Below are 12,215 nucleotides of genomic sequence, written 5' to 3'. Positions count from 1 at the left end.
ATTGATGTTAACTTGACTGCTTCATTTCCACTTTAAAGTAGTTAAACTACATCAGGTTACCCTTAAAAAAGCCTAAAAGCTACTAACAAAAAGTAAAATGCCTTCTAGCAACAGTCACTGTGAAGTGCAAATATTGTTTTTACTATATAGTGACTATAGTGCTTATACCAATCAATTCATAACCAAAGTTTAATTTGGCCAAGATTCAGTTACATATCAAGGTACTAGTATTTCATAACAGAGCTGTAGAGTATGTACAGTAGCTGTTTTTTTATTTCTGTCCTTCAGCTAAATGCCTTTATCCCTCTGCTGGTGTGAGGAAAACAAGACCTTCTCCATTACTTATGAACGACTTGTTTTACTTGGTGTGAAAACACTGATGTGGGATTTGTGTAGAATTAAGCCAATGGTCTGAGCTCACGAGATGTCAGAGGAGGGAACAAGGAAATCAATATGCTGCCCATCAGCAAGGCTTAAGTGCAATGTTTAATCGTGCAGCCAGGAGAATTCAGAACACAGGAGGAAGTGAAGCCTGCGGTTGGCCTAGAGACAAAGAGTTTAAAGCTGTATATGTATAAATAAATAAAAAAGTAGACAAAGATATGAGTTCAGAAAAGGATTTTGCAGCATAGTCTACTTAGTGAATATTATGTGACGTTTTTATGAGAAGAACAGGAACATTATATTAACTACATGGCACCAACAAAATAGACAGGGTAATCTCATTTTACTACCTTATGAACGTTATATCTGATAAATATGCAAACATTTCTACATGATAGGATAGTGGAAGACTCCAGCAATATGAACCTAATCTCATGGCACATTACTTCATCAGAATTTCACAGCGTTTATAAAGTCAAAAGGTATCTGCTTTATTTTATAACTGAAAACACATTTAAAGTTTACATTGATTGTGTCTTCTGATTTTCAAGCCCTGCAGAAAAAGAAAACCGGTTTAACCCAGGTTATTATTATGGTTATATTATATTATAATATGGTTTGCTGGTCTTAGAAGACCAACAGTCTGGTTTTTATGGCTGGTCAGACAGGGCGATCAGCTGAAAACCAGCTTGTAACAGTAACAATAAGGTTCATTTTTCATTTTATAACCCATTTTCTTTAGAAAATGAAGTGAGGAGAAATAAAAAAAATATATATTTGTTTGTAGTATTGGTTGTTAAAAAATAAAAAGTGAAAAATAAAAAAAAAATCAGCACGGACGCAAATTGATCAAAACTGAGCCTAAAAACTAATCAGTATATTAAAATGATTTTCTGAAGGATTATGTGACACTGAATACTGAGGGGGAAAAAACAGAAATAAATTAGATTTAAAAATACATCAAAATACATTTTAAATTGGAATAACATGTTACTGTTTTCACTAGAGTTTTTGATCAAAATAAAATGCAGCCAGTTTTAGCATAAGAGTCTTCTTTCAAAAGCCTTAATAAAGCATACTGACTCCAAACGTCTTTTTTCAACGCATTTCTACTTCATTACTTTGATTAACAGATGGATCAAACACACAGAATAAATCTAATGTGGGGACTTATAGGAAAAAGTAAACCATTAACCTATATATCTCAATTAGAAATCAAGTAATTCTCTGGGATACAGTCATGAAAGATCAGCAGAGATGATGGATGCTATTAATTTCACTCTTATTAAGACACCACACAAAGGCAGCCAGGGATTTTTCTTAGACTCCCACTGGTCAACCACAAAGTCTGAAACCTGTCCAGTTAAAACAGTGGGACATTCCGTGATGTGACAGGAAGTAGAGCAGATGAGTTTCTAAACCAGGCGGCAGAGACTGGCCAATCAGATCCATGCAATCTGTGTCTGTTGCTTCAGACGTGCCAACCTCTAACTAAAGAAAGCCATGTGCTCTTTTATTTTATTTTGTAACCAGCGAATCTCAAAAAGAAATGCCCAAGCTTCCAACCCCCTAACCATAATATTTGTCATATGGTTTGAAAAAATAGGCTTAATAGGTGTAATGCACATTTTATTTTATTTTATCATATTTGAGGCAGAAACGTGAATTGTGTGGGCTATATTCAAGAAACACCCGCAGAACTAATTTGTGTTTAAACTGTCATTAAAAAAAACATTCTTACATACATTATCAACTAAACAGGACATTTACATAAGAATGGATTTATTTGCTCTGCTCATGTTTCAAAAGCAAGGCCCAATGTGTGTATTCTGAAAGGGTGTGTGTGTGGGACTGATAGAGTGACTGATGAGAGAAGTGTGTATATGGGTAACAGTTGTGTTTAGCAGATTGCATACAAATCAATTGTCCACCTGCCCCCCACCAAAAAAAAAAAAAAAAAAATCTCCCGAGCAAGTGCGCAAGCAAATAAGAATCCCCAGGTTAAACAACATACATGCTTCCAAAATACCACACGATTAGTCACAATTTCATTAGATCAAAGGCCAATAGCAGTAGAACTTGGCAGGGTCCTGCTAATCAGCAAGTAACAGAGAGCAATTTTGCATCACTCTATAATTTTCAGTTTCACGATTTGCTCCCAAGAACACAGAGGCGAAATGAGAGAAATCTTTCCAATTCACTGGCTCATTGATTTCTCTCCAACTCCAAATGCCTTTTTCTTTTCTCACTGTTATTTGAGGTATCATTTTCGGTCGTGTCAGAGGGTGCCATTCTTGTCAGCTTATTGGCAATACTGAAGGTCATTTTCCGTCAGGACCATGAACCATATGGATATACAGACACCGCACACATAGAAAACACTATGAGTGCTTTCTGCTGGTCTGACTTATATTGTGGGTATGATGTTACATTATATGCTGATCTGGGATTAACATCTTTCACATGAATCCTAATGCACAAACACTGAAATACTGGCACATGGTTGTTTTTAAATGCTTAGTCTAGCCGAATATGAAAATTCTGTCATCATTTACTTACCCTCATTAATGGTGACTGATGCAAAAGCACCACAAGCATCATAAACCTGGTCCACACAACTTTAGAACTTTAGACTTTATGACTTCAGAAGAATATGAGTCATTGGAACTACTTTTATGATAGTTTTATAGTGCCTTTGCATCCTTTTTTTAAGCTTGAATGCTGAAATCCACGTTTATTGTAAACTAAAAAGTTTTCTGTTCCACAGAAGAAAGTCCTAAAGGTTTAGAAGGACATGAGGGTGAGTAGATGATGACAGAATTCTAATTTTTGGGATTTACACCTTTGTTTCTCACCTGTACTCCTGGTCTTTCCGTTTTTGTGCAAGGTATTTTTTCTTGACTTCTTGGAGTTCATGGGCCAAGCGTTCGATCTCATACTTGTAGTCTTCTGACTGTGACTCGTGCATGTTGAGCTCTGCTGTTAGGACCTGTGAAAGGAAAGGAAAGGAAAAGAAGGAAAGGGTGGACACATTTTGTTAGCACAGTCCAAATCTGTTTGGACAAGCAATGTTTGAATCCATTAAAATACTTAACATGTAGATTCTATATTAATGAACTCGGTTGCATCAAACTTTGCATGGCAACCATAACAGGGTCAATTGCACAAAGACCTTCGTGATTTAATTATATGCAGTGGTACAGTACATATAATCACTTGTTGTAATTAAGTTAATTAAGTAAGTATTTTTAATAATAATAATAATAATAAAGATGTATCTGGTCATTTATATGTTTTTAAGGAGAAAACGCTGAAAAAATAATAGCCAAATGTGGTTAATTGAATTTTTTTTTTTAAAATAGGCTTCATTTTCCTTATGTTTAATTAAGAGCTGAAACATCCTACAGTTAGGTAGATCAACTATATTGCTTTGCAGACTCATTTTTTTGTGATTAGCAACAGCAATTATTTTTGGTACTTTTTAATTCGTTTCATTGGAATTTTTTTCATTGTATTATATATTGAACATATTATATGTTGGTTTTAATTAAAGTATTATTTTATGAAAGCAACACATTCTTACAGTGACTGCAGCATGGTTAAGTGCTCCAAATAATGTCTGATAATCACGGTAAAATACTGTAACTCACAGCCTCAAGCAGCTTATTTCTTTTATATGCTCTGCTTTGATGCTTCCAGTTATGTTGCAAACCATCTAAATATTGCAAAGCATCTAAGAGCCCGTCTGTCAATTACTTTGAAATGTTTCCTAAAGCTGCGCTCGCCCTTCAGTAGGCGCCTCTTTGCTATAAATGTGTCCTAGTTGTACAGTTGTGATCTATCACTGAGGATGTGTTCGGCTTTACACGGTCACCTCATCTCTCCCTCTGAGCAAGGAATGGAGGGATTTCCTCTGCGACATCTCATTGATATCTGTCAATCTTTGCACATATCAGTCAAGCTCTAATTGTCATTCATCCAATGTGCTCCAAACCACCCTCATAGTGCAGGTGACCCAACAGCCCAGAGCTCAGTAATCAAAGGAACAGAGAGAAGAGAAATGCTAAAGAGAAGACAGAAAGTGAGAGAGGATGGAAAGAGAGAGGAAGTAATTAAATGAAGAAATCTTGGATGTGCTGTGGTGCAGAGCTGGTTTCGGATTGGATGATTTGCAAAAGGGTATTGCACACGACCGGCATTCAACAAGTTCCTGCTCATTGATCGATTTTTACATTTTTTTTTTCTGTTTACAAAATTAAATACAAATAATTAGAAAATAAAATGATTTTATTTTAAAAAATTCAATAAATCAATTCCAAATCAGTATTCTAATTAAATATTTTTATTAAATTAAAAGAAAACTTAAATTCCAAATTTTTTATTATTTGGCAGTCTAATTGTTTAGTTATTAACAATAGTAATTATTTTTGGTACTTTTAAATGAATTTTATTGCCTTTTTTCATAATTTGTTTTATATGTTCTTCTGTTTACAAAATTGAATAAAAATACAAATGATAATAACTAATAATAATAATAATGATGATGACTTTAAATAAATTCCAAGTCTGCCACAACTTATCATCATGTTATCTTTATTTTTATTAATTTAATTTTTTCCAGGGGATTCAGCAACAACTGAAAAAGATTTGAATTTGCATTGTTTAATCAATGTTTAAACTTTAAAACTTTTGGCACATAACATTTTTAAATGAACAAAATTCTTCATCTGCTATGAGCTTTTCATAGAGCGTATACTAATATTCAGACTACTGGGTATTTTACAAAGACAAAACTCTGGAAACATCTTCCAAACAAGCATGGAGAGTCAAAAGACCAGTGTTAATTAATGTTCATTTCCTAAAGGGGACTGGAGCAGGAGGACATGCTTCAATCAAAACAAAGAATGGGAAGACTTTTCTGTTTGGCTCATTAGTAAGGCTTCTGTTCTAATGTTAATTACGCTGAGCTTTGTTTATTTAAAGCTTTGCCAGTGATGCCTGTGGTGCGTAACTCATTTTAAGCTTGGCAATAAATTATCAGAAAGCCCCCTATGCCTACCTTCGGGCCATTATTTTCAAGTTCAAGGGCGCCAGAGAGTGTTATACTCCACTCTACAGATCAGCTCTGAATTTCGGCTAAGCTAAGGAGTTTTGAGACTTCTGTTACATCCATTTTTGTAAAGAATGGCGAATGTAACTGAGCATTTTCTACTATCCTGACTGCAGAGGACGGTTTGCCTGGTTTTCAGATCCAGGGCCTGTTTCCAGGATTCTAATGTTAGCTGTTACATGGCAAAAAACCTGATCAAAACGCACCTCAAAGATAACCCTATATCAATGCCATATGAACATTATAAGGTCACCTAAGGGACTAAATGAAGAATGAAGAGACTTATAACTTTTTAACTGTTCCCATCTCTGCCTCTTGCCTATTTAATAGGACAGGACGAGGCAGCTTAAACCGAACTGACTCTTTAAAAAATACATTAGTGCTCGCTGTCTCCAGATGGAACTGAACTCTTAATTAAGTGGTGAAGTAACTATTTATTAATTTTGTGGGATGGTGAGAGGGGGAATAAGGAGATGAGGATGATGGGAGAGGAGTGAGAGAAGGAATGATTGATGCGAGAAAAAGCCCTCAGTGACATATCGCAGAAAGAAAAAAGAAATCATTATGCTAAATAATTTAATTTAAAATGTTACTTAATATATAAATTATTCAATTATAAATTATTTATTTTGTAATACAACTTTTTATTATTATATTACTTTATTTAAGAGGAGAGAAGAGAAGAGAAGAGAAGAGAAGAGAAGAGAAGAGAAGAGAAGAGAAGAGAAGAGAAGAGAAGAGAAGAGAAGAGAAGAGAAGAGAAGTTTTTTAGAGGACCTTCAGTTGTTTGGTCTTTTCTCGGAGTGTTCGCTGATAAACCTGTAGTTTTTCCACTGCCTCCGGACCAGGCTGCCGAGCAAGGATGTGTTTCAGCTCAACATAGAGTCTCTCTTTCTCCTGTAACACAAATTAAAACAAAATCAGATTAATTATGAGCACAAAATGTAATTTAATTTAATTTAATTTAATAATTTTAAAATAATTTGTTATACAATTTTTATGTATTTTTAATTTAATTTGATGTTAAACATGAAGTATCATAAAGCAACACATTTAATTTAATTTAAACAAATAAAAATTTAATTTAATTTAATTTAATTTAATTTAATTTAAACAAATAGTACTTAACATGAACTATTCATTATTCATATTTTACTTATTATATGTTATTCAAAATATCTTCGAATGGAATTGAGGAACAGTTCACAAAACTACAAACTCTACTCCAATATTATCAAAATTTGTCCATATTTTCCACTTGAAAGGACTTCAAAAGAGATATTTGTTAGTTCATTGTTAGTTCAGAGCATGAAATCTCTTTACCATTAGTAGTATATGATCAAAAGAAATGATGCTATTTTTCAGTATCACATCACAGGAATAAAAGCTACAGCTGGATTCAGGGGATTGACAGCTAATTCATTTAGTTAGCAAGTGTTAACTATCCAAGTGTGTGGAGGAAAGAGTGATAGATAACTAACACTCCATCGCAGCACTGACCATGTAATGACACACACACACATATATATGGATCATCAATGTTGCTAATTAGAGAGGAAGTACTGACCAGTTTAATCTCATCAATGCTAAGAAATGCAGACTGTCTGGTGTCTAAAATGATCACTAATATAAAGGCTCTGAATTTTCCATGACATATAAATAATGTGCCACAGGAGAAATCATGAATTCAGTGGGTTTAGGACGATTGAAAGATCATTCATGATCAAAAGGACCAGCATTCACAATGTAGACACACTCTTGGCCTCAACAACCACAAAACAGTTCTTTGTCTCAAACACATTACTTGCCGCAGCACACACACACACACATTATAGATTTATTGCAAAGCTGGAAGCTTAACACATTTTCCTCTGAAGCTCCCAGTATTTTTCTCAAGACATTTTCTGTCCTTTTTCTGTCCAGCATTTCTTCACAGCCACGGTGGCCGTCTTTTCATACATTCATCAGTGGTGGAGTGAGTGTGATAGAGAGCGAGTAAGCGAATGAATGATTTAGGACGGAGAGGCATCTGCCCTTTAATACACTGACTTCTATAGGATCACAACAAGGCCGAGATCAAACCCAGTCTCAGACTTCACCTTTCACCAGCTCCGTTTCTCGCACAAACATCTGCACTAATGGCACTTTATCAAAGAATGCATCACTTCAGCATTGGAAAACATTTTCACTGCCCTACGTGGGCTGAGCTTTGATAACACTAATGCAGTTACACGTGTCCTCGACAAAGACACCGCAATCTGTGTGTTTATATCAGTCTCATGCTTTTTCCTGTCTGTCTTACTATATTTATTATGAATATCACACCAAGACACTGTCAACATGACAAACATTTTGGTGCTTCATTTCTCAGTCACTTCATAGTCTTTTGTGGTGCCTCTTGAAAACAGATCTTAAATGGATCGTTTCTGGTTCAGTACAAGTTATGCTCTATCAAATTACTTTTTTCGGACTGTTGATCACAGTCCTTCCTATTTGGGCAAATATGAGTACAGTTTGTGACATTGTTGGGATGTCTTCTGAAATTGTAGAAGGGTCACATGTTCAATTACTAGTATCAGTTTCACATATTTATCTCTCCATATTCTCACTCACTTTCTTTCTTTTTCACTGCATTTCCATCTCTCTCCCCCAAACTCATATTTAACAGCATGTCTACTAGTCATCCTCTTATCTAATCTTTGCTTACAAAAAAAAGGGAACAAACAGGAGTAGCCTATGTGACATGAAGAACACTTAAAGTAACCAGAGTAGCTCTGCTGTCCCTGTTCAACACGATCGGCAGACAACGAGTGTGATTTAAAAGCAAACAGATGTTCTGTGTGTCACTCCATTCAGAGATGAAGAAGTCTTGCTGTGACTGACAGTGACGGGAACATGCTCAGTTTTCTCTGCCAAAGGATTCGGACAACAATTGCAATCTGACCTGTCTTACGACGGAGACATCCTCTCTCGAGAGCTATAGAAGATTTTGACAATCACAAAGATGTTATTTTGCTGTTGCTGCTGTCATGGCAAAGTTCCATTACAAATGAGTGGAGGCAAGCTTTGTGACTTCAAGCAGTGGGTCTCAATTGGTGGGTCACAGGTCTCATAAGGTCAAAAACAGCACAAACAGAAAAAAAAAAAAATATATATATATATATATATATATATATATATATATATATATATATATATATATATATATATATATATATATTAAAGCTTAAGCTTATATATATATATAGTCAATTTTAAAGTGCTAACAAACTAATCAAATAATGTCCCTGTGCTAATTTTATGTATCTATTAAAACCCATTACAATGCAAAATGTAAAAAGGAAAAAAAAATAATGTTACATTTATTACATTATTATTTCTATTTTTAATATATTTAAAAAATGTAATTTATTCACATCTTGCAAAGCTGAATTTTCTGCATCATTACTCCAGTCTTCAGTGACACATGACCCTTCAGAAACCATTCTAATAGCTGCTCAAGAAACATTTTATTTTATTATCAATGTGTAAAACAGTTGTGCTGCTCATTATTTATTTATTTTTAAACACTGCAATTTTTTGAAGTCAGGATTATTTGATGAATAGACAGTTCAAAAGTACAAAATTCACAGAATACTGCCACCTCTGACTTTTGACTAATGCATCCTTGCCAAACAAAAGCAGTTATAGTGTTATATTACATTAACTGTAGGGCATAATAACTTATAATAAACATAATAAACTGTTTGTTGCAGGTAAAACAGACCTTCCTGTTATACCTCAGTCTGTAATACGGTGAGTCACTAGGCCATATCTTGCGGCCGCTTTGCATGAATAAATCGTTAACCGCTAATCGCCTGTCCAGTTTTGCCTCCACGAATATTAATTGGTATGATATGTTCCATGCCTCTTTTATTATTGTACTGCCTCAACGCAAATAATGCCACAATTAGAGTCTGTATCTGTGTGAAAATCAGCGCCTGCTCTTTGTTTTCCATAAAGTGCTGCATTGTGAATACTTCAAGATCTATAATGGTATTATATTCAAAATGGAACCTGTCTTGCATCATTTCTGAATCACCAGAGTCCACAGAAGTGCTGCATTGTCTTGACTGCAATGGCTTTTTTGCTGTCGTGTTCTAGACGGTGTTATATTGTAAACACTGTCACAAGTTTCACTGCTAACAGCTACAAAACAATACGACAATGCCCTGCTGTCTAACAGCTGTGGTGGGGCTGTTTTAAAAGGCATCAAAGGCAGCTCAAGACTCACATAGCACTCGAGGCTGAGCGACTTCATAATTACACAATAAGTTCATTTCTGGAGTCCATCGGCATATTTATTGATTTTCAGATTGAAACTGAAGTTGTGAGAAATACTATACTGTTGATTAATTTATACATTCTAAAAGTTCATAGCTGCAGGCCACATACACACAGGAGTGACAGCTGCATTTAAATTTTCATTTCATGTATGTACAGAACACGGCTCACTCCCGAAATTGCCATCAATGGCAGCGTGGTAACCACAGCAACGTAGTGGCCTCTCAGAGAGAATACTACTACACTACTACAGCTTCTGTACATATCAACAGTCTGTATATATCATCAGTGTGTTCTGAATTGAGTTTAGGAAGAAAAAGTGAATCTAGTGATGACATAAAACAAAATCAAACATGTGATTTGTGATTTGATATGTCCCACGATTGAGATACAGTCTGTTAAACTGTATTTGATGTAGGCATTGAAAACAACCCTGATGTTAATGGAATTTTGAAAGCCCATTTTATCATTTCAATTGCATCTGAGCTCAAGAGCCGAAGTGAGAAAAAAACTCTTAACACCATCAAACTGAACATCACAGTCCATGTCTACCCATCTCATAATGGTGAAAGTAAAGCAGACAGCTACACTTAGAACATTTTTGTCTGTCTCTTTCTCTGTCTCTTTTTTCCCCCTCTCAGTTCTATAAGGTTTCTGATTAGCTGCTTTGGTGCCACCATTATAGTATTTAAACAAACCCAATTAAAAATCTCAAATATTGAAGCAAGAAGGCAGAACAAGCAGCACCTTTCTCCATTCATAACCTAATCAGAGATTCCAAGTGCATTGATGTAAACAAATGTTGCTCCCTCAAGGAGCTCTACTTGAGCACCTGCTACATCTGTGAAATCAAATTTGTTTCTAGTCTGAGCAATGAACAGCATGGACCACTTTATTACAGTTTATGGAGGGCCCTTGGAATACTAGCCCATACACAAGGACAAAGAGAGGAAAATGACTGTGGTTCATGGTAGTTCTAGACTACAATGCAAGTAATGTATGGCTAAACGTGTAAATGACAGACTCGGCTTGTTGTGTAATAATGAATTGAATGGCAGGGAGATAATGACTCTTACATACATTCAAATATCTCTCTCTCTCTCTCTCTGTTCACAGTACTTTAAAAATGGACTCTAGTAAAAATGACTAACTACGATGACTCATTTATTTATTTATTTTTTCAAAAATGTTCTAACATATTGGTGTAGTATCCTTAATTTTGATGCTATAAGTTGCGCAGAAAACCAAAAACTGTATTTCAGGCTGCAAAGCAACAAAATGTGATTATTATTCTAAAGAGGGTGATCCTTTACTATAACTGCTATAGTTATTTCTAAGATTTCTTTGCAAAATCAAGAAAAAGTAAAAACAATGTTAGTGAAAAAAATGTTAGTGAAAAAAAATCATATATTAAATAAACTTCAATAATAATAATACATTTAAACAGTTTTCTAATTAATTAACACCTGTGACGATGACAAAGCTGAATTTACAGCACCCATTATTTCAGTCTTCACAGTCTTCATTTAATATGCAAATTTGGTGCTGAAGAAACATTTATTTATTTATTTTAGAGTTTTATTGTGGAAACTATGTTTTTTTTTATTCTTTTATTAATTAAATAACAGTATTTATTTGCAGCCATATATATTATAATAGTCTTTACTGTCACTTTTGATAAACATAAATGCAAAAATAAATAAATACATACCTCTTGACCACAAATGTTTGAACAGTAGTGTATATGATTTTTATTTCTCTATTTTCTATTCCATGATTAGCATCAATTAGAGCATCTTCTTACCTGTAGCAGAAGCTCCTTCTCCACAACCTCCTGAGTCTTAGCTATCAGCCTCCGCTGAAGAGAATGAATCTTCTGAATCAGTTCAAAACTGCTTGGATCACTCGCCTACGAAGAAAAAGAAGCAAAATCAAACTGTTTTGGAAGAGTGTATTATTTCTATAACTGTTTCAGTAACAAGTCGTTGTAAGTTCATACCTCTAGTTTTCTCCAGCGGTGGACATTCAAAGGATTGCCAAGCTCATCCTCTAGAGCTCGACATCTTGTCCTCTCTTTCAGCAGCTCCCTCTGCATATGAAACACTTCCTGTCTGCCATCAGAACAAAGAAACACAGGTAGAGTGACTCCGACTCTGGTTTTCAGGCCGCAATAAAAGCAACAATAATCTACTAATTTATAGTCAGTCATTTAAAGTCCCTGCATTCTGGCAGGATGCAACAGCACTTTGAAAATGAGCTTGCATGAGAGGTTCAAAAAGCCTGCACTTCACTTATTCACTTATGCACTACAACAGGCACAAACAGGGAAAAGCAAACAAGAGGGTGAATGGAAGCGAGAAGGAGAAACAAATCTCTCGGGTCTCATACCGACAGGATA

At 34.9% G+C, this 12,215-nt stretch overlaps 1 protein-coding gene across 1 annotated transcript in view; it reads right to left on the bottom strand.

Moving 5' to 3' along the window:
• cfap58 (cilia and flagella associated protein 58) overlaps positions 1-12,215 on the bottom strand; it is a 91,605-nt gene that overhangs the window by 20,783 nt on the left and 58,607 nt on the right. The window contains exons 14-17 of the mRNA XM_059552748.1: positions 11,817-11,928; positions 11,622-11,726; positions 6,272-6,391; positions 3,240-3,373 (exon numbers count right to left, since the gene is read on the bottom strand). Of these exons, the coding sequence (XP_059408731.1) occupies positions 3,240-3,373; positions 6,272-6,391; positions 11,622-11,726; positions 11,817-11,928 (471 nt within the window). The remainder of the gene's footprint in view (positions 1-3,239; positions 3,374-6,271; positions 6,392-11,621; positions 11,727-11,816; positions 11,929-12,215) is intronic.

This window comes from Carassius carassius, chromosome 6 (genome assembly GCF_963082965.1).
Source record: "Carassius carassius chromosome 6, fCarCar2.1, whole genome shotgun sequence".
NCBI classification, from domain to species: domain Eukaryota; kingdom Metazoa; phylum Chordata; class Actinopteri; order Cypriniformes; family Cyprinidae; genus Carassius; species Carassius carassius.
The sequence above is the reverse complement of the archived record's forward strand: the minus strand, read 5'-3'. Positions and strand labels throughout refer to the sequence as shown.